Consider the following 27967-nt stretch of genomic DNA (forward strand, 5'->3'; position numbering starts at 1 on the left):
TTTAAAGCACTAGTTCTGTAGCAGATGCGGTAAGCAAATGTGAGCTCTTACGAGGAACAGTGAAAGTGTTTTCTGCAGCTACTGTAAATTGACTATCAATTAGAAACGGTGATTGTAACGTTTCTACCGTCACACTGTTCTTGTGATGAAAGCTATGTATTGACCAGGAGGCAATGTGTCCTGCATCAACTCGGGGTAGTTAACACTACTACTTTGAGTTAGCTAGCTCCGGCTTTTCTATACGAACTGCCTGCTGCCTGGGAACATTGGCTTACTGGCTAGCTTGCTAAAGACTTATTCAGTAGGAATTTCTCAGTTGGTGAGTATAAATTCAATTTTGGACGCAGAGATGGATCGATACAATGATGTCAAAGTGCTACTGAAAAAGTGGGAGCTGGCTTTTGTTCAACAAAACAACAGGAAACCAAACAAGGTAGGCAAAGGAAATTGAAGGACTTTACCACTAACGTTTGCAAGAATGTTGCATGCACATTATCCTTATCTGTATTTCAGTGACATTATTTCCAAGCCTTGTTTTTTCTTGTCAGGATGATATTGATAGGGCCCCAGAGGACACCAAAGGTAAGCCCATTAACACATATAACATTTTATAATAGCTAGATACATTTTGCATACTCGCTAGAGGTAGTTGAGTCTTGTATATTCATATTTTTTTCTTTTTCTATATTATAAATGTTAACCTTGAATTGTTTAACGTTCATACACGGTTGTTGTACACAGTCACAGCTACTTTGTACTTTCAGGATAGTGACAGTGTAATAAAAAAACACTGTTTATATTACGTAGTCCATTCTTGTTCTCTTCAACAGAACTTTACAGAGAGTACAAAATGCTTAAACAAGCAAAGGAAACAAGCTGTAATGGAACGTCGGCACGTTCTGACCAATCACAGTCAACAGAAAAAGAACAGGCGACGGTAAGCCAGGGACACAACAGCATTCAGTACTGAAATTACTTGGTGATGGTGATGATGATGATGATGATGATGATGCTGGGTCTGCTTTTGGTGTGTAAACGCCTTTCACTGCATGCAGGAGTCTGATTGCTGGGGATCTCATCTGAACCGTAAGAACATGCCCAGAGCTGTCCCCAAGCTGACACCCCAGGACAGAGACTCCCTGCAAGCGTCTGCTCAGTACTATGGGATGAAGCTGAAGTCTAAATTAGGAGCCTCGGCGAAGGCAGGTTCTGCCTTTGTGCGCTTTCGTGTTTTTACTTGTCTGTGGGTGAAATCTTACCAGCGGCAGAGAGACTAGCGATATGCCTTAGCACAGTTCCCCATTTTCTGTTTTCCTGGGCATTAGTATGTCTGAACATCAAATGGCCGTTAGACACCATGCATGATTGCGTATTATCTTACGTGCTAGTGGGCTTGCTGTTGTCTACAGCCGCTGTTAAAGTCTAGCTAAGAATTAACTTTCTGATTGGTGACCCCACAAAGTAAGATTCCAGTATTATGGCTTATGCATTTCTTAGTATTGAAATTGTAATACTTAGTCTTTTTGACTTACTAAATATTTTTAGCCCCCGATAATTTTTTCGACAGCCAGTTTTACAGTCAGGTGATGCTGCAGGTAGGAAATGAAAAAGTGGAACAATTTTTTAGTGAGCGTTTTTAGAAAAATTGGTTTTTAAGCATATTCCTACCAATATGGCCAACTGTAGGGGGCACACATGCACATAAACAAACACGAAAAGGAAAAAGAGTAAAAAATAAAAGCAACACAAGCAAACTTGGCAAGTAGGGTTGAAGAAGAAGTGCATGACAAATGACAAAACTGATTTTTAAAGTATTGGTAAGATCTGTATGTTCAAGATCCAGCAAAATTTATGTGAGAAATTTGTGCCGGTTTTTTTCCCCCCCCCAAAATAAAGAGTTTATTACAGACAGGGTACAGGGTGTGCTAGCGTACAGTTTGAGAGATGTCTTTTTTTCTCCGGTGTGTGTGTGTCCAGGAACGGCCCGTCTCTCTGAAGAAAGCCTATACTCCGCGGAGACCGGCTCTGAAGTCATGGAAAGAGGGCCAGGGTCCAGGCGACGACGCAGGCGTCCAGGGTCTTCAGCCCCGGCCGGCCAACACTTGCCCGGACCCCTGCGCGGCTCTGCCCCAGACCCAGAGCGCCGAGGCGGGCGCGGAGGAGCCGTTCGAGACCGTGCCGGCCGTCCCGCCGCCCGCGGCCCGCTCGCCGGACGGTCTGGCGCTGAGAGCGCGGCTCCTGAGACAGTCGGCCACCAGGAGGCTGTCTTCGGTGGACGGCGCGTGGCTCCAGCGCTGCCAGGTGTTTGACGAAGTGGAGAAGAAAGAGAAGCCCGTCACGGGCAATTTGTCCCTTGCGGCGATCCCCGACGCCCCTGGCAACGGCCCGGTCGGCAGTGCGCTGCCCGCAGCTGAAATTCCCCCCCCTCGCCCCAGCGGCCCTGGGCCATCATTGAAGGCCGGCGAGGATGAGGAAGATGGGGAAACCAGACGGGGCCGGACGGGAGAGGCCCGCGGAGGAGCGGAGAAGACTCGGCCCCCAGCCAGGGACAGCGAGGAGACTGCGAGGGGCCCCGGGCCGGAAGACGGGGCGGGGGAGACGGGGGCGAAGAGAAAGAACCGGAAAAGTCAGAGGGCCGGTGAGGAGACGGTTAGGGGCCCTGGGCCGGAAGGGCCCGAAGCCGAGACGGGGGCGAAGAGAAAGAACCGGAAAAGTCAGAGGGATGATGAGGAGACGGTGAGGGGCCCCGGGCCGGAAGGGCCCGAAGACGGACCGGGGGAGACGGGGGCGAAGAGAAAGAGCCGGAAACGACGGTGGGACGGCGACGGTGACGGTAACGGTGCAGAGGGGGAGGGGCCCGACGCCGCTGAGGAGGGCGCGGCCCCGAAGAAGCGGAGGACCAGGAAGGGCCCTGCGGGGGGCCCCTCCGCGCCGCGCGGGAGGAAGAAGGCGCCCGAGCTCGCCGAAGACGACGGCGGTGACCCGGAGCCGCCCGCCCCCGCGGGGAAGAAGGCCAAACTGAAGCTCCCTCAGCAGAACATCCTGGGAGAGGAGGAGATGGAGGACATCAAAGCTGCCAGGAGCAGACAGGCGGGGAAAGTGAGGTCAGTTTAAAGCACAGGTGTCGGCTGATGCACGCTTTACCCCCTGTGAGCACATCTGTTTGTGGCCGTTGGGGAATTAGCACACTGGAGTGTGCGTGTGATAGGAGTAAGTAAAGCCACTGGGATTAAATCAGAAATATCTCTGCTGGAAAAGTGTATGCAGTATATCAGATGTGTTTTAGTGCGTATGCCGTTTCATTTCATTCAGAATATAAGAGTTTTAGCACTCGCCAGTTCTTTAAGTTCTGTATCTGTCATTGAGTGCACATTCAGGATTGCCATTTAAAATAAGTACTGTATGCACATCATCTGTGTTTTCACTTGCTGCTGTGATGTCCCGTCCCTCCAGAGCCCCCAAGAATTCAGCTGGGAACTTTGTGAAAATAAACCTGAAGAAGAAGAGTCACGTCAAAGGCTTTGCGTTGAGAGGGGCCGCGCTCCGCAAGCAGGTCAGCAGGGGTCAGGGGTCAGGGGGTCTGGGAGCTGGGCAGACCTCCTCGTGGATCAAACCAAATCCAGCCACTGTAGCTGCCATCTTAGATCTGTGGACTGTGGTTGTGTAGACGTAACGCCTTCACAGAAGGCTTGCAGTGTTTGACTCGCAGTCGGACTAAACGTTCTCTCTCTGCTGTAAGTTGCGTTGTGAGAGTCGTCCGGCTCGATTCTTCCTCTGAAATGCGTGCCGCCAGTAGACCGTTTGTCAGTTGGCGGCCTGTCAGGCATCAGCTGAGCCTGAAGGCTGTGCAGGTAGAAGCTGCCGGTCAGTGAGTGGGCGTTTACCTCCTGACTGAGGGTAACACCCACTCCTGGCCCCATAGGATCCTGGCATCAGTGGACCTTTAATTCAGTCACAGTTACAGTCTGCAGTCAATTCCAGCATCAGGAGTTCTTTGGATTTGTTTATTGGATTTGTTGGGCAAGTATCCATATAAACATTTAGGGCCGGTTCATTGATTAAACTTAGTCCTGGATTAAATTTAGTTTTGTATGGAGAGTCTCCATTCAAAATTGAACTTCCATTCTCAATCAGCAAGTCACGTAGGATAGATACATGACATGTTAGCCTCATTTTGTAGTCTCAGACACAGTCACACGGCATCAGGTGTTTTGTTGCATGTTATAGTTATCAAATCGTATGTAATTGTATAATTACATATGTGCTTTTTTATTTTCACAAAGGATTTGATGATCCTAGGCTTTGTCGTCATGGCTTAGTGGCAGAGTGCATTGTGGGAGCTGTGTTCTCTCTCTGTAAACCTGTTTCAGATGTACATGGAGAAGTTCCAGCTGAAGGGGGAGCGTTTCGGAGGCGGCACGGGGCGAGGCGGCCGGCGGTTCGGCGGCTTCAGTCGTCAGGGCGACAGCTGCTTCAAGTGCGGCGGCACTGGCCACTGGGCCCGCGACTGCAGGGGGCGGGGTGAGGAACTGTACCGTCGCCGTAGCGACCCAGCTGGCGAAAAGACTCCGGGCATTAGACGAGCTCTCTGGACCACTTCACTCCTCTCTCTCTCTCGTCCTGTCTGCTCATTGGTCCTAGTACTGTTAATGCTGTAAAGTAGGAATTTCATTGGCTGTTTGTAGTTTTAGTGATTAAAAGGGAAGTGCGCTGCGTCACTGACGGCCCCCTGCGTGTGTCTGCAGCTCCTGCTCCCGCGCCGAGCGCCGGAGGAGCGGAGGAGGCGGGGGAGGCGGAGGAGGAGGAGCCGTTCGAGCTGCCCACGCTGAGGGAGGTGGCGCTGGCCACGGGCACCCTGAGCTCGGAGCCTCTCGGTGAGTTACCTCACGCTCCTGCGGTCCCAGTCAGCCCCCGGTTAGCGCCTGCAGCCGCGTAGCGTATAGGGGCATTACACATTCGCTCATACACACAGCATGCCTACATTTCATAAAATGGAAGGTAGTGCGTATGGCACTCTTTTGGTTCTGAAAGCTTAGTGGAGGAGGGTGTGTGAATGTCCTTGTTTTCCTTTATCAAGTTTGCAGAAATACTGTGTCTGTATCTACAATACTGTGAATATAACAACGTGATTAAAACAGGCAAAAAAAGAGTGTACCTGATTAAGGTTTAACCATTTAGGCAGTTGTTTCCAACCATTTCTGAATCAGAGACCCCCTACCCAGGCTCAAAGGCATACAGAAGACCCCCACCATGTGTTAAAAAAAGTAAAAAAAAAAAAATTATTTATATTTTCCCTATATATAGTCACTGCATGTCATGTCTGACCAGTGACCCCCTACAGTACTTTCTAGGACCCCCAGAGTTTGCTAAATTCTCATTTAAATGCCCCTAATTCAAAGGCTTGAAAGGACATCTTAAGTAGCTTTGTGCTTTGGTTTGGTTTGGTTTGGTTTGGATTGGATTGGTTTGGGTTGGAATGGACCCGACGCAGTTTGATTGGGAGGGTACTGGGCTTAGGGTCCACAGCATCTTCGTCAAAACACCGGTGAAATATCAATGAGGATCGGGACAGTTTCTGACCAGAGTGGGAAAAAAAATTCCACAGAATCCAACCGGCACAGGCCCAATCCGCACAGAAGAGAAACCGCATTTTACTCAAGCCGCTTATTAATTTCGCTGAAGCTGTAGGGCTTTTTAAACCCACAATGAGTATCCAAAATGCCTTAAAGGGGAAAAATGTCACTCCAAAGCGCAGCTACCGAAGGGCTAAGCACGTGCGCGTTCAGCATGTCCAGCAATTTCCACAGAGTTTGGACGGGCGGCCTAACACGCAGACGATGTCCAGTGTTTAAATGTTCACAAAAATAAACCCGGAGCCCGCAGTGTGACAGTCGAGCGGTCCTGCGGCTAAGCCGACGAGCAGAGCAGGTCTCCGCTCGTCTGGCGATGATGTCATGCTAACCCGGTTGCCAGCAGGTCAGAGCTCGTCGTAGCTGCGCGCGTTTTCTTTCCTTTTATCGACCCACCCGCTCGTCCCAACAGCGCCACCCGGCGGCGGCGAGGGGAATGGCGAGACGGGGGCGGAGGGCGAGGAGGTCCTGCTCAACGTGATGCGGCCCGACTACGAGAAACCGGCCCCTCCCCCGCCGATGGAGCCCCTGTACGACCTGGGGGAGGACGGGAAAGTGCAAGGTACCGCGGCTGCCTCCTCACGCTGCGGGGGGAGGCTGTTTCACATGGGCTGTTTTACAACGCTTCATTTTACTCTCCCCTAAGTACTACGCATTTACCACTTAAATATGTGGCAAGAATAGGACATAATTGGGTAATTAACACTGGTAAAAATACATTTTTTTTAAATGCTAAGAAACTAAAACTGAAATATTTAGAAATGCCACCTCTGTTACCTGCCAATTAAAGTGCCTTGTAGTTATCAATGGTTTAGCTTGGTTAAAGCCTGAGTATAATTGTGTACTTCTTAGGAAATTAGACAATACTTATTTTTTAATGGAAATTTTTCTAATAAAGTAGTTTCTAAATTCCTTGAAAGTGCACAAGTAAACTCAGGCTAAAACCAAGCTAAACCTTCGATAACTCACTTGAATTAATAGGTATGAGAGGATGTGTATTTTAGTTTTAGTTTCTTAGTATTCATCTATTTTTTACCAGTGTATATTGCCCAATGATGTGCTGTTTTACTGCGTATTTACCTGGTAAGTCCCCGGCCCTTGGGGGACTGTGAAAGGGAGCGTTGGTGATCGCATGGGTGATGTGAGGCCCAGCCGCGCTGGTCTTTAAAGCGCACCCTCCGGTGGGGAGAATAGCGCCCTCCTCGAGACTCGGTCCGATGGCCTCCTCGCTGCGTTAACACGCCTGCGGCTTTGGCTCTGCTGTTTCCCAGCTGCCCCGGCGGAGGTGTACGAGGCTCTGACAGACTTCGGGTACAAGAGCTTCAGGCCTGGACAGGAAATGGCCATCATGAGAATCCTCTCAGGTGGGTGTCTGTCGAGGTGGCGCATTCTAAGGGACTGTGTCTGAAATGCTGGAGTTAGCTTGTTGTGAACAAACTGAATTCACCACGAAAACGGCAGTGAAGTGTGCTGTAGTGGTTAAAAGACCTGTGGTGCAATCGAAATCATCAATAGGTACTCATACAAATCTAAGAAACCAATTACTATGATATTATTAATTACTAATTTATTAAGGTTTAGAATTTTCATTTGTTTATTCTGAAACCAATGGTTTGTATACTTTTTTTTTGTTATTGGAATTTTGGTATTGGTCATTTGAGGACCATGCTTATTGTGAAATTAACATGGCATTTACATTTTAACCTAGCAGTGGTGTAATGAGAAGTGCACTTTTGAGTTGATATCTATATAGATTGGACACACCATGTAAAATCTCCTGCACTCCTGTTTATAAATGGCATACTTAAATGGATGTTTATTATTTTCTCATTTAACATTTAAATGTATTATCCGCTTGCTTTAAAATGACATGAAATGGAAAAAAGTGATGCACTGGGTCTTTAAGCAACTATCCTTGTAACTAGCAAAGTACATAACCTGAATTAATTATGTAAAATAGTACACTTGGATAATATGCACAACAAAGTTTTTGTTGCATAAGAGCATCTGTTTTGCAAAGAAATACTATGATTTAATATAATGGGATCTGTTCATATACTGAAGTACAGGAGCTTTGCTTGTGCTGGTTCTCTGCTTGACTAGAGTCAGACTGTACAACAACCAGTAATGAGCTAATTGAAATGATGTTTGTGCGTTGTAAATCAATGCTGCCTAGCTACGGATGTTCTATTATCTACACAGTTCCTTACTGAATATTCATACTGAGCCAGCAAATCAGAATTCCCCGCTATTAACAATAGCTGGGGCAGAACTCGGAATGTTTTCACTGTAGACCTAACCATGTGTTTTGTATTGTGACTGTGGGTGTTTCTCTTAGGTCTGTCTACTCTGGTAGTCCTGTCCACTGGGATGGGGAAGTCTCTTTGCTACCAGCTCCCGGCCTACCTCTATGCCAAAAGGTCAAAGAGCATTGCGTTGGTGGTGTCCCCTTTGGTCTCGCTGATGGACGATCAGGTAACGGCACCTTTGATTCCGCGCAGGGCCTGGTGACCCGGTCGTGTCTTCAGTCGCTGCCTGTCGCCATCTTTCATGTTACTGTCGCCAGAAGTAGACTGCACTCTCGCGGGATTGAATTCTGCCTGGAGACATGATGCAAAGGAATTACTGTAAAATATGCAGCGCTGTGTAACTTCATACAGCGGCTTTCCTCTTTGATATGGAATCTGTTTCCCCCAGTGTTAGGTACAGAAGCAATGCTCCGGAATATGTCTACTCTGTCTGATTGGATATATAGTGGTGAGAGGGAAATGGTGTGAACTTGTTAGTTGTCAGCTGAGGTAGAATGGCCAAGACTTCACAGCTTTGCAGGAAGCCATTTTCACATTTCAGTGACTACTGCTCTCTACGTAAGACACAAATCATTACCAGAATGGATGGTGTACCCTAAGAAATCAGAGCTTAACTTACTGTATTTTTGGAGAAGCGTCACTGAAATGTTATTTGAAGGGCACAGGTGTGGGCTTTTTTTCCCATGATACGAAGACCAGAGATAAAGTGGCATCCTTAACAGAGACTGGAAAAAAAGTTTTTTCAGTGTGAAATAATTTACAGATCACAGTTTTCTTGGTTTTCTTGCATATCCAGCGTTTGTTTTGAGTGAATTTTTCGGTTTTGACAGTTTTAGACCTACCGAAAAGAAATGTTTGGACAGCGTTGATCGTTTTGTAACATACTTTCTCTCCCCAAGTTGTCTGGACTCCCTCCAAAACTTAAAGCCGCCTGTATCCATTCCAACATGTCCAAGAAACAGCGGGAGGCAGCCATCGAAAAGGTTTTTTTCCTTCCTTCGAAATCTGAAACACTACGATTACACAGCTGCATTTTTTAAATCAAATTCAACGCGGCGTGGCATTTTATTGCAGTTCCTGTGATTGTTGCCGTTGATTTAGAACATTTAACGCGTTTCTGAAACGCCGCCAAGGCTGGCTCGCTTCGTGAATTTCCCTCCTTAAACGTGTCTGCGCGGTGAGTGGGTGCTTTTGGTAGTAATTATCTGGCTGCGGCCCCCGGGGGCCCGCGTGCTCTCCTAGGTGAAGGCAGGCCTGGTCCACGTGCTGCTCCTGTCCCCGGAGGCGCTGGTGGGCGGGGGGCACGCGGGGTCTGCCTGCCTCCCTCCGGCTGACCAGCTCCCCCCGGTGGCCTTCGCCTGCATCGACGAGGCCCACTGCGTGTCCGAGTGGTCTCACAACTTCCGGCCCTGCTACCTGAGGCTGTGCAAGGTGAGCGAGCTTCAGCATGGCGGGTTTCCCCATTGCGCTCTCGCGTGCCTCTTTAGTTGGCTTTGAGTTGTCAGAACAGTGTCAGAACCTAGACCACTGTGTTTTTCTCCTCTCATCTGACTTGGTGATGCACTGGCGCTGGACAGTGATGCAGTTCACTTTGCTTGCTGTCCTGCTCAGTAAATCAACGGTCTGCCGTGTTGTGCTGTGTTCTTTTGGAATGGGGTAATAGGAGATGATGAACAGCAACATCTGTGTGCAAGCAAGCTTGTTCGCTAGAAATAGGTTGGATTCATTACCAGACCGTGGGACCCGTCCATGCACTAGAACCTTAACAGGATGAGCTGTCCTCTAGCCATAATCTCCCCATCTGATTTCTATGCCTAATTATGCGAGTTTGCTAGTGGCAAAGCACAGGTTGCTAGATGGATATGGAAACTCCAAACTGCTCACAGGACATAATAGTACACTATGGTCTAGAAACAGTTAGGCATTGCAAAATAGGTGAAGTTTATGGTTTGCATGTGAACCGATTCTGGTTTTGTCCTGTGTTTTAAGGCGCCTGCACATCCCAGGATTCAAGTAAACGTATCTGTTGAGGTTACATGGTTTCTGTGTGCACCCCGTCGTGTGAGTGAAGGGTCTCTCTGTCTCTCTCTCTTTCTCTCACACTCACTCTCTCTCTCTCTCTCTCTCAGGTGCTGAGGGACCGTCTGGGCGTGCGCTGTCTCCTGGGGCTCACCGCCACCGCCACCCTGTCCACCGCGCTGGACATCGCTCAGCACCTGGAGATCCGCGACCCGGAGGGCATCGCCGTGCGCTCGGCCGCCGTCCCGCTCAACCTGCAGCTGTCCGTGTCCACCGACCGCGACAAGGACCAGGCACGTTCCTCACACGTTCACTGAGCCTCTCAGGGTACTGATCTCAGGTCAGCTTCAGTCTGTTCATTTCAGTAAGGGCACGAAGACAAGTGTTCCTGGTCACTGACCCCAGGTCAGCACTCGTACGCTGGAAAGCTTTGTGAATATGGACCAGAGAGCTGTGTTTTTTATAGATACTGGAACCTCATACTGATAAAAACCTCATAGTTAATAACCAGTCAACCCAACAGGATGTAAGACTGGAAGTAGCGTAAACTATTCTGTCTTATCAAGCTCTGCATTATCACCGATGCAAGACATTTTAGGAATAAAAGGAGTTACTCTTACCATTGATTAAAATAACCATAAAATATGATTAAAATTAGACATGAATCATGTCTATTGGCTCTATTGCTAAATATACAACATGGAAAACACAACAGGGTTTGATTTTAAGAAGGTCCTGTACAACACCTAATATATTGCTAAATGAGCTGAAGACAGTGAGTGGGTAACTGTTGCTTCAAAGGTTGCTTCATTCAGACAGCCAATATAGAATAATAATCTTGAGGTAATGGCATCCACTTTACTGCTGGGAGTAATGTTTTTAAGGGAATTAATTTGCCTTCATATTAATGTTGGCATTATTGTATGTATATGATGCAGTATGCAGTATTTTGCCATTGGTAACTGTGTTGTGTTTGTGGGCCAGGCTCTGGTGGCTTTGCTGAAAGGGGAACGCTTTGGGTCTTTGGACTCCATTATCGTGTACTGCACCCGGCGAGAGGAGACCAGCCGAATCTCTGCGCTGCTGCGGACCTGCCTGCAGGGGGTGACAGTGAGGGAGACCGCCGTAAAAGAGGAGGGAGTGGCAGAGGAGAATCCCGTTAGTCAGAAAAAGAAAGCCCTGGGTATGCTTTTTTTCTTTAAGTTATTGTTCTTACGTTGTTGAGGGAAGGTGTGCAGAATTCATTTACTGACTTCACATGGGGTTTGGGGAGTGGGAGGGGGGTGTGGCTAGTATTTCAGTGAGGAGGGTGCTTTACTGATAAGTAGAAAAGGCCTGTATTGGAGAGTTTGATCATCTGGGTATAAATCTATGCGCTGCATGCAGTGACCTACGCCAGGTGGCCTGAGAGAATGAGTGAGTCGGATGGGTAAAGGTGTGAAAGAGTGGAGTATCACTGACATAACAATGTCAGGAAAAACCCTGAGAGGAGCGATCTGATGTGGAGGGAGAACAGGAGGGGGCCAGTGACTCAGCCGTGAGGCACTCCTTTAAAGAGCCATTCAAGAGATAAGAGGTGAACCGTCTCGGGGCAGTGAGATGGTTCACCTCACCACTTGCCAGTTTGGGTGAATACCAGGACCTGGTAGCCATCTTGTTTGAATGTTGCATGGAGGTCCTCAGGAATCACAGCTCTGGAGGAGAAAGTGGTTTTTACAGGGCTGAGGGCCTTGTGAATAAATGTACACCTGGATTTGTCCATATATGCAGATGAATGGTCATGTTCATGACTAAAGAATCATACTGTACATTGACAGTATTCTTGGGCAGATTTTACCCAGTGAACTTTAAAACATGAGGTTATAAAGAAAAAAAAATGCAGATATACGGAACTCAAGACCAGAACTCAAGCACTAATTAGAAGTCAGACTATTAAATGCACGGATGCAATAAAGCACCGATTCCATTGGCAGTGTTTGAAAATACATATCAGAAAAAAATCGAAAACGTGTGTCGTGTTTTAAGTGAATGTGTGCGACTTTGGACCGCAGCCCGGAAGAAGATCCGGAAGCCGCTGAAGTGGATCGCGGAGTCCTACCACGCGGGCCTGTCCGCGGCGGAGAGGAGGCGGGTCCAGAACAACTTCATGTGCGGCGAGCTGCGGCTGGTGGTGGCCACCGTGGCCTTCGGCATGGGCCTGGACAAGTCGGACGTCCGCGGCGTCGTCCACTACAACATGCCCAAGAGCTTCGAGAGCTACGTGCAGGAGATCGGGCGGGCGGGGCGCGACGGCCTGCCCGCGCACTGCCACCTCTTCCTGGACCCCGAGGTGAGACCCCGGGAGAGAGTCCCGGGCCGCCGTCAGCCGCCGGGCCGTATTTACAGACCGCGCGCTGTCTCGCGGTTAACCTCTTCCCTCAAAGGCTATGTGGTGGCCATTGGTTACCTACGAGTCGTGCCTTTTATCTCAGTGGAACAGAGGTGCTCACGTCGTGACCTCTGACCTTTTCTATGCAGGGAGGAGACCTGCACGAGCTGCGCAGGCACATCTATGCCGACACCGTGGATTACTTCAGCATTAAGAAGCTGGTGCAGAAAGCCTTTCCCCCCTGCAAGTGCAAAAAGATCCACCAGAAACGCCTGGAAAAGGTTCACTTCCCTCTCACCCTTCTCAAAGCCTGTTTTAGCCCGTTTGTTTTAACCGCTTTAGCCATCTTTTCATAATTGTGATAATGACAACCCTCAGTCTGTGGCAGATGTCCCCATGTGTGATGTCGCTTCCTGAGTGGTTTCTATTGGTCGCTGATTTAGGCGTGGGAGGTGAATGACGCCGAGATGATGGAGCTGATGGAAGACTGCGAGGAAGCTGCACGGCTCCCACGGCAACAGGGTGGGCATCGGACAGAGGGCGGGGCTCCAGGGCCGGAGCTGGAGGCGGAGCTACGGGAAGGGAGGGAAGACGAACAAGAGGAGGAAGAGTCTGACGAGCCAGCGGATCGGCTGCAGGGTGGGGGGTGTGGACCCTCCGGGGGTGCTGAGCAGAGGGGGGGTGGGAGGGAGCGGAACAGCCCGGAAGAGCCTTCCGTGGAGCAGCTGTGCCTGGACGGACAGACGGACGAAGAGCACGTCAAGGGGGACGGACAGACAGACGAAGACCGCGGCGAGGGGGGCGGACAGAAGGACGAGGAGCGCGGCGAGGGGGGCGGACAGACGGACGAGGAGCGCGGCGAGGGGGGCGGACAGAAGGACGAGGAGCGCGGCGAGGGGGGCGGACAGACAGACGAGGAGCGCGGCGAGGGGGACGTCCTGCCGCCCCGCCCGCCGCCCCGTGTGTGTCACACGCACGAGAGAGCCATACCTATACAGGAGACGGTGGAGACCCTGGACATCACCGAGGAAGGTTGGCTCGCCTGTTCTTCCATCTGTTATTCTAGAAAATATGGAAACCCAGGAGAGTGGAAGAAAAAAAACATTAAAGCTAAAAAATGCAATTCTGTACACTTTAAAGAATTACGTGAATAACACTTTTTGCTATAATTGTCATTTTTAATATACTTTTCAAGTATATGTATTTGTGAGTCCACTTTCTTAAATAAGAAGACTAAACCTGTGCTGTTCCGTCTCCCTCAGGCTTGGAGACGTTGCTGTGCTACCTGGAGCTGCACCCGCAGCAGTGGGTGGAGCTGCTGCACCCCACCCTGTCTGCCTGCCGCCTGGTCTCCTACGGCGGCCCCCAGGAGCTTCGCAAACTCACCAGAATGTACGTCAAATACTACACGTGTACCCCCTGTACGCCAAATACTACACGTGTACCCCCGTACGTCGAATACTACACGTGTACCCCCTGTATGTCAAATACTACACGTGTACCCCCTGTACGCCAAATACTACACGTGTACCCCCTGTATGTCAAATACTGCACGTGTACCCCCTGTATGCCAAATACTACATGTGTACCCCCTGTACGTCAAATACTACACATATACCTCCTGTATTTCAAATACTACACGTGTACCCCCTGTACGCCAAATACTACACGTGTACCCCCTGTACGCCAAATACTACATGTGTACCCCCTGTACGTCAAATACTGCACGTGTACCCCCTGTACGTCAAATACTGCACGTGTACCCCCTGTATGTCAATTACTGCAGGTGTATGTATGTCAAAACATGTATGCACTGCACTCCCAGCATGTAAAAATGCATGTACATGCTACCTGTGTGTAAAATGAATGTGTATACTCCTAGTGTGTTAAAACCAGAAATATGCTGCGAGCATGTAAGAACATAGTCCTGGTCACCGGGTCAACAGATAATAAATGATAATGTTCTCAATACGTGATAATGTTCTCAACAAGTGTTCTCTCGGCAGTGCACTTATTTGAAAAGAATGCCATGACTTCTTTGTGGTTTGTTGGTGGACATGAGTTCATTTTATTTGTGTGTTTGCGCGCGTTTGCAGCTGCCCCCCCGTGGCTGTGGCTCTGGCCCGGAAGCGGATGGCGGGGGAGAGGGTGGAGACGTGCGACTCGCTGGAGTTCGACGTGGTGGAGCTGGCGGACACTATGGGCTGGCAGCTGCCCCTGGTTAAGAGGGGCCTGAGGCAGCTCCAGTGGAGCACAGAGAGGGGTGAGGAAGCTTGCCTTTGGCTGTTTGGGAGAGGCTCATGGTGTAGTGCAGTGGTAAGGGAACTGGACATAACAACCAGGTCCTTCTAAGTGTTGGGAACAGGGGGGACATTTCATTTAGCTGTACAAGTCAACCTGAATTAGGGCGGCAAGTGGGCAATAATGTGTTCAAATGCAGCAATAATGGCAGATGAATAGAGATTTGCACTCTGAAGCTGAACACTGGTGTCCTTCTCTTGCGGTTATGTTTGCACAGGGATGTTTGGGGGCACTGGAAAGAGTGGAGTCCTGGTAGAGTTCTCCAGCCTGTCATTCTACTTCCGTTCCTATGGAGACTTGACGGCAGACGAGATGGATGCCGTGTGCGAGTTCCTGCACAGGCGGGTCCAAGCCCAGGAGAAAACCCAGCTTTACCAGCTCAAGGCCTGCTTCAAAGCCTTCCGCAGGTAAGGGGGAAATCACCGGACTCACTAAGGCCTGCTTCAAAGCCTTCCGCAGGTAAGGGGGAAATCACCGGACTTACGAAGGCCTGCTTCAAAGCCGTCCGCAGGTAAGGGGGGGAAATCATCTCACTCATTAAGACCTGCTTCAGAGCCTTCTGCAGATGAGGGGGGAAATCACCTTTTTCACTTTGGCCTGCTTCACAGCCTCACATTTGTGAAAAATTACAGTGCCCATCTTACCAACCACAGCCCTTCCTGTTGATCACATCTAGAAAATATTTCTTTGTTTTTTTTTTCCTGTCCAGTGTTGCATATCGAAATTGCAGCTTTTGCACTGATGAGATGGACGAACGCCGAAGTCTAATGCTGAAGGAGCTGCTGAGGGACTACTTCGATAAGAAGAGGGACCTGGACCTGAGTAACGAGTACCATGAGGATGAGGAGGAGGACGATGAGGTGCTGAATAAGTATAAGGTGGGTAGCTGAGCACTGGGTCCTACAGAGCGTTTAGCCCTACTGCTTCCCCTTAGACTGTGGGCCAGAGCTGTACTGTGCGACTCATCTGCTGCTATTTATGACTGGGTAATATTCTCTAGGAACATACTTGTGAAGTCACAGTTGTGCAGCAACAATGCCATTACTACAGCTCTCAGGAAATATACCCCAACGTTGTTAGCTGCCTGTAGTTTACTTTTAAAATTTACATTCACACCCAGCTTGATTGCACCCCTTATCAGAGCAATGCATCAAGGGAAATGTATTTCGGACCTTGCCAGAAGAGTACAGCATTTAAGAAATTATGCCATAAAAGTGCTTACGTCATTATGATGTAACAAACGGCAAATGTCAAATGGTCATTATTGGCACCTCTATGCAGCTACAACAACCACAGGAGCGCTCTTATAACGAGTGACTTGCTGTGGAAGAGGATATGCGTACATAGGGGTTTACATCCATGATGGTGCCAGATCTGACTCACAACATTCTCACTTCACATCAAGTATATATGTAACTTATCTAAAGTGCAAATGGAAAGTAAATACACTAAGAGAGTACCCAAAATACAAATCCTGAACACATACAGATGAAGAATCTAACACCATAAAAAACATAACCTGAACTAACACAAAAGGTAGGAGTGATGGGGAGTGGGGGTGGGAGGGGAATTGAGATGCAGTCTGAAGAGGTGAGTCTTCAGTCTGCATCTAGTCGATTATTCTACTGTCCCGACCTTAATTGGATGTTCGTTCAGCCATCGGGAAGCCAGTACAGGTGTGACTGGGAGAGGACAGCCTTGTTGATATTGTTTTGTCCTAATTTACAGAAATAATGTAATGTTACCATCCTTACTGGGTAAAACGAATTTACAGCCGTACCTGTGTGTTAGTAAATGTTTCAGTGAGCTTCTACATTTTTGAGCTTGCTAGCACCAGTGCTTCTGTCCCAGGAAGTAAGCCTACAGCCCTGTGAGTTGTGTTGTGCTAAGGTAATGTGCCGGTGCATTTTCAGCTTAAGGACTGGGAGGACCAGATTCGGGCGGACATCCGGAGCTTCCTGTCCTGCCGCAGCGATGAGAAGTTCTCTGGCCGAGCTGTGGCCAGGATTTTCCACGGAATCGGTTTGTCTGTTTATTTAAGCCAAGGAACACGTGTCAGTAATTAATTTTGATATTAACAGCTGTACATAACATTGTGTCATTTTAATCAAAGGATAATCAGTAGTGCCATTTTTTAATCATTAAAATATCGACCACAAGATTGTTGGTCAAAAGATGATTGCACAGCTGCAGCATGAAGTGCAATCCTCAAATGCAATCACTGCAGTGATTCAACTGTTGGACTTCAAAGTGTGCAGTTCAAAGTGGTGGCTAGCAGCAAGTGCTTTGATAAAGAATGTGTTCTTGCCTGTACTTTCTCAAATTCCCTGAATATTCTTCAGTAATGAGACAGGTGTCTGAAATGCATTGTTCTGCATTTTGGCATGAGACAGATACTCTGTCTCGTGCATTGTCAGACCTGCTTTCCACAGAAGGTCAACCATAGCTTGAACCCAGGGGAGTGTCGTCTATTCCACAATATACGGTCAAAGAGGAGTTAGCTTTAAGTTTTTTCCCAGCTTGGAGCTTATTTGTGATCTGTGCATTTTGGTCTTGCTCACCCTCTCCTCTGCTTTTGATTTTTCGTCTGCAGGAAGTCCCTGTTATCCTGCACAAACATTTGGCCGAGACAGACGATACTGGAGGAAATACATTCAGTTTGATTTCAACGAAATCATCCGTTTTGCCACACAAGAAATTATACGGACCAGGTGAAACTAATGGGACATTAACAGAAGGAAAAAATATTAGGTGCAGCTTGTTTTATGCGTGTAGATTATGGCTGTGTTCATAGTGACAAACGTCCTTGTTTCCAAAGCTTTGCTTTACTTGCATTTTATATGTTGTATAAAGTAAATAGGATATTTTTGTATGTTGTGAATAAATGGCTAAATTCATTTATATAGCTAAATGTATTTGTGTATTTAGATAACTAAATGTATTTAAACATTATTTTGTACCACAGTGTATGTTAAATATATTTTAAATATATGTTTTAAATAAAATTATTAAATATCAGTTTCCGTTGTATTATTACATTAACCTATTTATTACAATGCTAACTTGTAAAAACAACTTCTAAGTGAACATTCTGAGTTTATGACACTTATTGAGTTTATATGAGAGTATAATACTAGTATCAATACCTTTTGTATTTTCCAGGTCAGTAAAATTATGAATATTTTCCATAACTATCAAAATTTCACTGGGGTATTTCAATACGCATGGTAAGGCGGCGTTGACACGCCTACCCTGAGTATGAGTTGTTGACTCGAAGCGCGCGATCCAGCGTTTGTATCGATTTAACAGCTTCCTCTACTTCACCACATGGCTCCTGCCAGGGATATGACACAATAATTTTAAAAACGTGCGAAATACACATTACCTTTAATTTAAGTTGGGTCAACTCTCTGCATGATTTGGGTTAAATGCAATTCAGAAAAACGTCGGCAAAGGTAAGTTTACATTCCATGATTCAAGCATAAACACTCTGTACCAACTTTGAACGGGAGAAAAGCATGGGAGAGTTTGAAGACAATACCGGACTGTCAACGTCAGACTACAAATAGCCGATTTGTCAAAAGTTCTCGTTTAGTGTTTTCGAAGAACCGCTGTACAAGACTGGACATTTCTGTCATGCGCTGCAGCTGCACTGTGTGGGTATGGGATGCAGTCGAATACCGATGTAGCCTCCGATTATAAGGCAAAGGTGTCCAACTACTGAATGTTATTTATGAGAAGTGTATTCGAATGAAATAAAAAAAGTTTGTAGACTGCCAATCTTGACGTTTACTTTCCACATTGTATCGATTCGTTAACATTCTGCTTTTAGTTTTATGTTAGCTTTACTGTGGATCTATTTTTATCTTTAAGAGAAAATGTGACTACACTAGTACATAAAGACAGCCGTGTAAAGGATTAACTAGATTTCTGCACTGCATTCCACGATTCCATGCATGGCTAACAGCAACAGTCTTGATAAATCCAACAACAGAGAGGAAGAAAAGTTCTTCAAGGTATTTTGCTGTAAGAAAACAGGCACATTAAAATATGTGTCTGCAAAGATATGAGGCATGATTTTATCCAGATTATTTCATGACAAAAGAAAGCTTGCCAGCTTTCTACAGTCCTTGCATCGACGAAGGAACGCGGCCTTTTAGTTTCCTTGAGTTTCCCATTCTTTCCGTTGTCTAGACTTGAAGACTGAGTTTCTGACTCCAAGGTCACCAGATGTATTCCTGAACATCCACTTCAGGCCTCTACAGGAACCATGGAAGAGTCGGATGTAGCACGTGAGTAACACACTTTTCCTTGCTTCCTCTATGGAATCCACGAGTTGCTTTAGATGCTGTGGAATACCATTTTCAGCAGAATTCCCCTCAGATCTCTAGCTTTTTAAAATTCGAAATACAATGTAATTATATTAAGTGACAAGGGGAAGCATATTCAGGTTTTCTGCTTTGTTTTTCCTATGTGGCTTTAAAAAAAGAATAAAAAATTAAAGAATGGTCCGTAATCCTCCCCTAATGTATATTACCGTGTTCCTACTATACTACAATATATGTAAGAGCTGTACATATTGTATTTTGGGCACATTTTTTACATATTGGATTAGGTCATCACTGTGGTGCTATTGGCTTCAGAATATGAAAAGTGATTTCAAAGATTTACCTCCTTCCTTTGGATCAGACACAGTTTTGACCAATAGCTTGCAAGTGTGAAGTATTGCATCTTTATAAGTGCCACCTGTGCTTTTCTTGCTTCTGATCTGTTGTTTCTCTCAGGGGCTTCTCTGGCTCTGATGGATGCAGCCGATGACAGCGACCCCGCAGTCCGTGAACAGGTCAGGAAGTCGCTGCTGGCCTTGGGGAAGCGGAGGACTGCCAAGATCCTGTCCATGTGCCAGGATTACCTCATACAGCATTCCAAGGTCAGAAGGCACTGACCCCTAACCTGCTTTCCCCATCAGACACGGTCAGAGCCACACATTTTTATTATGTGGTTAAGGAGTTGGTTTACTGGCCAGTTTAAATGTACTTTAATCCAATCTGTGATAAAAGAAAAAACAGAAAATTTGCAGAAGAGCACAGAAATTTAGTGGCTTTTCCAGTCCAACCATAGTGAAGATCTCAGGAAATGTGAAGATTTCACTGGCCATTCCAATGTTAATGTAGAATTACTATCATTAATGTCAAGTTTACAACGGACAGGTGGTGATTGCTTGTTTGACAAGATCACTGCTATAAAGAATTGTTAGTTGACCTTGCTGTTCTTCTAACTTTGGCATTTCCTCTATCATATCATCTATCATTTTCCTCATGTATATTTTGTACCTTATGCTTGTTCTCTTGTGGGCAGCTTGAAGTTGGACATCGAGTAGTTCTGCTGCAGACCATTGAGCTGGTGGTAAAGAGTAAGATTGGTGAGATAAGCTATCCTAAGATCAAGAGTCTCATTCACCTGGCTTCAGAAGAAATGACTAGATCAAAGGTAAGGGTGGCTCTTAATATGTGTTTAATAAGTGTAATAATCACATGCATATGTTTTATTTGTTTAAAAAGTGTGCCAAAATACACCCGTGCTTACTTTATATTACATGACTTAAATAGGTATGTATTACTTTGTACAACCAAACAGAACAACACTCCAAAAATGGTGTATGGTGGCGTGTATGACGTCCTCTTTATGCACTGCTATTTTTGAAAATAGCTGATTTAAAATAATGCTTCTCTGCTGCTTTTTTTTGTTTATAACCATTTTTTATCATTTCTGTTTTGAAATTTTTATATTTGCATTAGTACTTCATAACAATAACGGTTTGAAAATGTCTTTGAAGGAAAAATAACCCAGTGAGCACAAGACCAAATCTAGATTGAAACTAGATGTCTAGAGGGGTGGACATCTAGGTTGAGAGATGTTTTGATAAGCTCTGGTTAACTTTAATTAGCTCAGGTATATACAATCTAGATGATTGGTGAAAACCCATTTGGTTGAAAAGTGAAAGTTTTCTAGCTAATGGGACATAGTCAGGGGTATATCCGGGTAAAACCTGAGCTAAATTGGAGCTAATTTGAGCTTTATGTCAAAACGTGTCTCATCCTAGATTTCCACCCCTCTAGACGTTTTGATTCTAGGTTTGGGCTTGTGCTCAATGGGAAGTGTATGTTATGTTCAGTATCTAGACATTCTCATTGTGGTTCATGGTCAAATGCTAATAATATTGAAATGTTCATCATAATTTTTATACCCAGGAAATAGTGCCGGACTGGCAGCAGGCAGCCAGCAATATTTTGGTTGCTGTAGGCGACAGATACATCAAGGACGTCATGGAGGAGGTCCTTAGTAAATTCCAGCCTGGGCATCCCCCTCATTTCTTTGTGGTGCAAACATTAGCTAATCTTTCTTACTCCAATGGTAAGCAATGATTCAGCTCCAATAACTGCCAAATCGTCTTCAGATAATAAATCAAACACTACACTACAATTATGGGCCAGTATATTTTTGTAGAAGAATATCCAGGACAGTTCTCAGTTTATTTGCCGATGAAGCAGGAGTGATGAATAATATTGATGTTGTCATAATTGTGAAAGTAAAAGTTTATGGTAAAGCTGTTCTGTTACGGGCCTCTTCCTTCTGGTGGTTTAAAAGCCCATTGTTTGAGGAAGCATTATGCAAATGTTTTGTATTTCAGCCTGTGGAGATCAACTTAATCTTTTTTCTCTTCAAATGAGAATTTTGCGTGCTACCTCGTAAGCCGATGTGAGATTTCATTGTGCATAAATTTCATCCCGTGTAATTATGTGGAGTTTACAATGCATGCATAAATGTATTAACCGGTTACATTTTGGCCTCCTTTTGAGCTCATTCAATGAAATCCCTCAGCTGTACATGGCTCTTATGTGTTTACTTGGTTTCCAGTGTATGGCACAGTGCCTTTCCTGGGAAGCATCCTGACGGCCATGCTGCCCATGCTGGGCATGACGAGGCAGGACAACATGAAGTGGGTGTTTTCGTCCGGTAAGGTCAGAGATGTTCCGTGATATGCTTGAGGGGAATGTTGTGGGGGAAGGCACAGATCTCTTCAGTCTCGCCCCTGCTATTGGTTGCAGCCCTGCACCACTTCAGCGAGAGCATTGTGGACTACCTCGCCAATATGGACAAGGCTCCAGACCCTGCAGTGAGGAAGGACGCCTACTCCGCTGAGATCTATGCTGCCTGTGACATCCTCTTCTGCAACTGGCTGCAGAGCAAAGAGACCAAGGTATGCTAAATTAGAAATGGTAGGAGTCCGATTTCTCTCTTAATTCAATTTGTCCACCTCAACAACTACGTCATTGTTAGGCCTGAAAGACGCTCTGTGTGTCCTGTTCTCCCTTATTGAAGTAGCAGGCTGACCCGTGCAATTGGGTCAAGGCACGGCACAACACTTTGCTGTAGTCTCTGGAGATTCCTGACTGGGGTGGAGAAATGCGCAAAATGCACGCTTTCCCTGGATTCAAATCTGGAACTGTAACAGCTAATGGCTGACTGCCTGTGATGCCTGACCGAATTTCGAAATAGGTTATTGTCACTAATCTATGAATGAGTTTGAAGCCTCTTATTAGAAGTAAAAGCACCATGTGAAATCTGGTCCATGATCTTATTTTAAATCTTTTTTTTTGAAGCTTTTCTATTTTTTATATGTAACAGTAATCTTGTTGGTATGCTTTGATTTTAAGACAGGAAACGAAAGGGTTTTCCCTCATTGTTAATCTGTGACTGTGATAGGGACATCTGATGGCTGTGCAGTTGAACAGAATTGTCGGCTGGCTGTACACATTCAGGAAGACATATATGCTCATCTGTGTCTTGTAGGAAGTTGCAAGCAGGGAGATGGTACTATAATCACTGTTCAAAATTCAAAAGTGGTACAGTTGAGGCCAAATGTTTACATACACCTAAGCTAAAGACATTCAAACTCAATTTTTCACAACTCCACACGTTTCATGTTACCATACATTTCCTGTGTATGGTAACATGGTTATCTAACAATTAGGTTATCTACATTATTTCCAAAAGAGGCAATTTCAAAATAATAGCTAAGAGACTGATTTATTTCAGCTTTTATGTACTATATCAGATTTTCATTGGGTCAAAAGTTTACATACACTTTGTTAGTATTTGGTGGCATTGCCTTTAAATTGCTTAACTTGAATCAAACGCTTGAAGTAGCCTTCCACAAGCTTCTCAAAATATTTTGCTGGAATTTTTGCCCATTCCTCTTGACAGAACTGGTGTAACAGTCAGGGTTGTGGGCCTCCTTGCTTGGACATTTTTTTTCAGTTCAGTCCACAAATTTCCTATGTGATTCAGGTCAGGGCTTTGTGATGGCCACTCCAATACTTTCACTTTGTTGTCTTTAAGCCTTTTTGTTACAACTTTGGAGGTATCCTTAAGATTATTGTCCCAGTTGCGACCAAGTTTTAACTTTATAGCTGATGTCTTCAGGTGTTGCTTCTGTATTTCTAGATAATCCTCCTTCCTCATGCCATCTATTTTCTGAAGTGCACCAGTCCCTTTTCCAGCAAAACACCCCCACAACATGATGCTGCCCCCCCCATGCTTCATAGTTGGGATGGTGTTCTTCAGATTAAAAGTCTCACCCTTTTTCCTCCATACATAGTGGTCATCATTATGGCCAAAAAGTTCAATTTTTGTTTCATTTGACCAGAGAACACTCCTCCAAAAGCTAGGTCTTCGTCCTGGTGATCACCTGCAAACTTCATTCTGGCTTTTTTTATGCCGGTCTTGGAGTAGGGGCTTCTTCCTTGCGCGACAGCCTTTCAGGCCATGGCTATGTAGGATTCTGTTAGTGGTGGGTGTAGATACTTCGGTACTTGATGCCTCCAACTCCTTCACCAGTTCCTTTGCTGTTGTTTTGGGGTTCAGTTGAACCTTTCGGACCAAAGTTTGTTCTGCCCTGGGAGTTAATTTGTGCCTCCTTCCTGAATGATGCAGTGTCTGTGCGGTCCCAATATTTTTATATTTGCATACAAATGTTTGTACAGATGCTCTTGGTACCTTCCGTTGTTTGGAAATTGCTCCTGAGGAGGATCCAGACTTGTGGAGGTCCACAGTTATTTTCTGAGGTCTTGGCTGAGTTGCTTGGATTTTCCCATGGTATCAAGGGCAAAGAGGCAGTGGCTCTATAGGTAGGCCTTAAATACATCCACAGGTGCCAATTAACTCCTAATTGTGACAATTGGCTAATCAGAAGCTTTTAAAAAGTCATTAAATTAATTTCTGGAATCTTCTAGGCTGTTTAAAGAGACAGTCAACTTGGTGTATGTAAACTTTTACTGGAATTCTGATATAGTATAATTAAAGCTTAAATAAATCTGTGCCTATTCGATTGTTTTAAAATTACCTCTGATGTGAACAAAGTAGATGCCCTAATTGACTTGCCAAAAGAAATGTATGGTAACATGAAATGTGCGGAGTTGTGAAAAACTGAGTTTGAATATCTTTAGCCTAGGTGTATGTAAACCTTTGGCCTGAACTGTATATAATTAAGTGAAATTAAAACCTAAAATTGCCCCAAAAAACTCTGAATGGGGTGATAGTCCTTGTAGCTACCTATGTTGAGAAGATGTCCATCAGTATGTCGTATAATCTGTCATATTAGGCACTGCTGAGGTTGACTGTCACATGTTCCCTGTGATAACTGGCACAGCTGAAGCTGACTGTCACTAGTGCCCTGGGGTCCATGAGTCTACTGTTGGCTCAAGATAAGTTGGAGGAGCTGCTTCCCAAGCTGATTCCCGCAGTCCTTTCTCTCTACAAGAAGAACTCAGAGCATTACATCATCAGCAAGGTGGGCCTTCCTTCTTCGGTGGTCCATTTGACCCAAACACATGTGCTATTCCTCTGTGTTCCTCCTTTTATTTTTTTCCCATGTGGGCATGGGTTTGGTGAACTGTCAGCCCAGATAGCCACAGAATGGAAATTTGCAAAATTGTTGTTCTTGAGGATTGCAATAGAGAATTTCTGACAAGGGTAATACATGTCCGGTAAAAAACAAAGGACACCAGTAGCGATCTAGAAAGGGATTAAACCTGGAAGCCTTTGGGCCTACAAAGTACACAGTGGAATCTTGGACTGAGAGAAGTTTTTACATTTTGTCTTTTCAAGTTTTCCATTTGTACTGTATTAGAAAGGTAAACTATTTCAGTGCAGATGTAATATGCTCTTTGGAGCTGTATTTGTTGATTTTCCCAGACTCTCTGTGCTGTTGTTCTCTTTTAGTTCATTCTTAGGAAATCAGCATCTGATGAGCATGAATGTTATGTGTCTTCCCTCAGAGCCTGTGTCAGATTCTGGAAGCTTCCATGAGAACTGACAGCCGGTTTCTGGAGACTCAGATTGATGGCATCATGTTCACACTGTATCACCAGGTAACATGTGGCTTGCTGATGGATGGTTGGTTGGAAATAAGAATAGGTTTAATATTCTTCTGTTGCTGCAGTATTACACAGCAATGTAACCACATTGTTTCAAGTTGTTGCTACTAGTAATCATAAGTGCTGTTATTGTATTGTTTTAGGTATGCATGTCTGTGGACTGTAGGAACCCATCAACTCTTAAGAACCACAATGAGGTCTTGAGATGCTTCACGTTTCTGGGTGAGTGGGATTTATGTGTCATTGGAAGGCAGGAATACAATACTAAAATTCAAAAACACAAAATAAACTCTTGGGTACTGGGGGGTACACTGTCCCGCAAACTAAACCAAAATAAAATGACAGAAAATGTCACGCTTGAGTTACTCCCTGCTTAAACTGTCTGTGTGACGATGTGGCCACTTAACTTAATGTGTCTTTGGTTTGAGTTCTGAAATGGTAACACAAAGTTTTAAAAAATAGATGACATAAAAAACTTCAGTAGTACTTGGGTCCTCTGACTATTTGAGTTATTTGATTGGTATGTGCTATAACCTAAATTTTGTACTATGAGTCAGAGTCAGTTGAAATCAGATGTAGTCCACCAGTCATGTGCTGAGAAACGATTGATAATGAGGTTTTAAATGGAGCCGAAATGTAGTTGAGGTGCAGATTATGTTGGGAAATAGGTGCTTCTGTCATGTAAAGCACAGGAACAAGGAAAGGCCATCGATGTGATTTAGTATTTATGGAGGGTTACTGTGTAAATAATTAATTTGTCGTAATTTTTCATCATGTTTTCTAATATTTTAGATATATGTTCGGATAAATTGAAATGACTTTATTATGTAATTTTTGATTGGATTTTTTGATCACTTCACCAAAATTCTGCAAGTATTCAGTGCACTGTGGAGAAGCTATAATTTTTTTTGAAGCACATTTATATTTAGCAGTAGTGTGTGTCTAGCTGACAGTTCTTGTATTCTGTTAGGCTGGTGTTGAGAATATTTATATGTAAGCTGTTGAACCTTCTACAATTTTATCTCATTCTTCCCCATTCTAGCCAACACTTTCTCAGAGCGCGTGATACCGTTCGTCATTCAGAAGCTGGAGGTCAGGAGTGAGCGCAACCGTCTCGGAACCCTAGCAGTGCTGAAGCACCTCATCAACACTTCCAGTAAGACCAAAGAACCGCACACTGAGTTTTTACTCTCTAGTTTAGCAAATTTACCTCAGAGTTTCCAGAATATCTCTGCTGTTCCCATATTCTGTACATTTTATTCCCCAGGACTGTAAATAACAAAAAACTGATTGTACGTAGCACACGATTGATTTGATTAGTACTCGCCTCTTCTGAAAAAGGTTCAGATTTGTAGCGCTCCAGGGCCAGGGGAACCCACCTCAGGCTTATACAGGGCAAAGGTGTGAAATAAGTTTTACTTTTTCTGTGTGATAAAATACCTGAATAAAACATTTCATTTTAGGTTCTGTCATGGAATCCAAGAAGCTTCTTATTCTCAACAGCGTACGGCAGCCGATGCTCGATCGTAGCAACAAGGTGAAGCTTGACTCGGTGTGACAAATTAGTGCCTTTCAAGGGTATCAGTGTGCTTATCAGTGAAGGTGAGTTAGGTAATGCATGAGAGCCATTTTGCAGTCGAATGGTCACCTCACATCAGCTGAAGTGGGGATAGAGATGAATTTTAAACTATTAAGCTTGTTACAGGGCCATGTATAAACCCACAGCAACAGTCACCTTGGCAGCTTGTAATACACTGTATATTTGCAATAGGAACTTCTGTTGCTCATTTATACTGGAATTTGTTGCTTGATTTATAGCATTTTTTTTCATGTATAACAAATACTTTGATTTATTTGACATTGTGAAGGTTATTCCTAAATTGTTTTTCAGAGTATTTTAAATGACTTGCTCAATAATTGCGATTCCATTCAATGAGTGCATTCTAGATTTTGTTTGCTGTTGCTGCAAGTGTACTCATTGAGAAGTCCCCAGATGCAGGCACTTTGATCTGTGTGGACCTTGTGGAGAACACCAATCAATGGCAGACACAGGCTGCTGTGAGTCCTTTTCTGATTTTGAGCTCAGCTGTAAACAGGCTGTGTGTCACACTGCCCCCTGCAGGTGAAGAAGATGTTTGTTCAGGTGGTCAGTGCCATGGCTCATCATGGATACCTGGAACTGGAGGGAGGGGATCTGCTGGTGAGGTTCATCATCCTGCACTGTGCTCTTCCTGACACCTCCCAGGTACATCCACCCTCCCTCCTTTGGACTGTGCTTGTTCTGTCTTGTTTTGGAAGATGATTGTACACAGTAAAATGTACAGTGTTAATTCAGCTCTGACCAACAAGGACCATATGTACACTGTAAGAGTCATTGTAACACTGAACATTTTTCTGTGTAGAACAATATATAATTATAGAATGCAGAGGTGAAAAATCCAGGTAGAGGAGTAATTAGTAGTGGAAGCTAATTAGTGAAATTACCTGACTGAGTGGATGAAAGAAAACACTTGGCAGTACTTTTATGTTCTGACCACTGGACTTTCCACTTCTGAGAGAATATCCTTGGTTTAACTAATGGTATTATCCAAATCTTCTTTGTCTCCCTCTCCTTCTGTGTGTTACTGTCTCAGCATGGGTGTCGGCCCCCTGACCAGGAGGATGTGACCAATGAGGCGCTGCGGAACATGTGCGCGAACATGCTGCACCTCTTCACCACCACCGTGGACCGCCTGACTGACGTAAGCCCCGCCTCTTCATATAACACCGAACACGTGCGTTGCAAAAATCAATAATTGATGAGCTTCGTTGAGTCGAATAATGTAGTCCTCCTCATAAATGTTTTACCACATATTTATATCTGTAACATTTTTGTAAGGGTTTCTTTTTCAGCCAGGCATT

General features: G+C 45.3%; 2 protein-coding genes across 2 annotated transcripts in view; both read left to right on the top strand.

The window, feature by feature from the left end:
* Window positions 1–17552, top strand: recql4 (RecQ helicase-like 4). The gene is made up of 25 exons (XM_035428185.1): window positions 1–433; window positions 549–582; window positions 831–937; window positions 1056–1202; window positions 1978–3104; window positions 3454–3553; window positions 4371–4521; window positions 4746–4874; window positions 6043–6192; window positions 6902–6994; window positions 7969–8105; window positions 8839–8922; window positions 9182–9370; window positions 10069–10251; window positions 10943–11141; window positions 12010–12287; window positions 12476–12607; window positions 12770–12848; window positions 13239–13358; window positions 13589–13718; window positions 14423–14589; window positions 14845–15034; window positions 15337–15505; window positions 16541–16649; window positions 17221–17552. Exons 1-25 carry the CDS (start codon window positions 350–352, stop codon window positions 17340–17342), a joined length of 4410 nt encoding a protein of 1469 aa, XP_035284076.1. The 5' UTR covers window positions 1–349; the 3' UTR covers window positions 17343–17552.
* A 390-nt stretch (window positions 17553–17942) lies between these two features.
* The window catches only part of LOC118232921 (maestro heat-like repeat-containing protein family member 1), a 46455-nt gene continuing 36430 nt past the window's right edge, over window positions 17943–27967 (top strand). Inside the window, exons 1-14 of the mRNA XM_035428167.1 lie at window positions 17943–18082; window positions 18822–18919; window positions 19412–19557; window positions 19986–20117; window positions 20879–21041; window positions 21546–21644; window positions 21737–21888; window positions 24340–24480; window positions 24968–25060; window positions 25210–25288; window positions 26109–26222; window positions 26530–26603; window positions 27189–27311; window positions 27700–27807. Coding sequence (XP_035284058.1) covers window positions 18898–18919; window positions 19412–19557; window positions 19986–20117; window positions 20879–21041; window positions 21546–21644; window positions 21737–21888; window positions 24340–24480; window positions 24968–25060; window positions 25210–25288; window positions 26109–26222; window positions 26530–26603; window positions 27189–27311; window positions 27700–27807 — 1446 coding nt within the window. The 5' untranslated portion in view covers window positions 17943–18082; window positions 18822–18897. The remainder of the gene's footprint in view (window positions 18083–18821; window positions 18920–19411; window positions 19558–19985; window positions 20118–20878; window positions 21042–21545; window positions 21645–21736; window positions 21889–24339; window positions 24481–24967; window positions 25061–25209; window positions 25289–26108; window positions 26223–26529; window positions 26604–27188; window positions 27312–27699; window positions 27808–27967) is intronic.

Source organism: Anguilla anguilla, chromosome 8 (assembly GCF_013347855.1).
Source record: "Anguilla anguilla isolate fAngAng1 chromosome 8, fAngAng1.pri, whole genome shotgun sequence".
In the NCBI taxonomy this organism is placed as follows: Eukaryota; Metazoa; Chordata; class Actinopteri; order Anguilliformes; family Anguillidae; genus Anguilla; species Anguilla anguilla.

Excerpts from the sequence above, each read along its gene's own strand:
- recql4 (XM_035428185.1), top strand. The coding sequence starts at position 350 with ATGGATCGATACAATGATGTCAAAGTGCTACTGAAAAAGTGGGAGCTG. Across the intron at positions 583-830 it reads GGCCCCAGAGGACACCAAAG|AACTTTACAGAGAGTACAAA; the intron begins GTAAGCCCATTA and ends TCTCTTCAACAG. Across the intron at positions 6,995-7,968 it reads CATCATGAGAATCCTCTCAG|GTCTGTCTACTCTGGTAGTC; the intron begins GTGGGTGTCTGT and ends TGTTTCTCTTAG.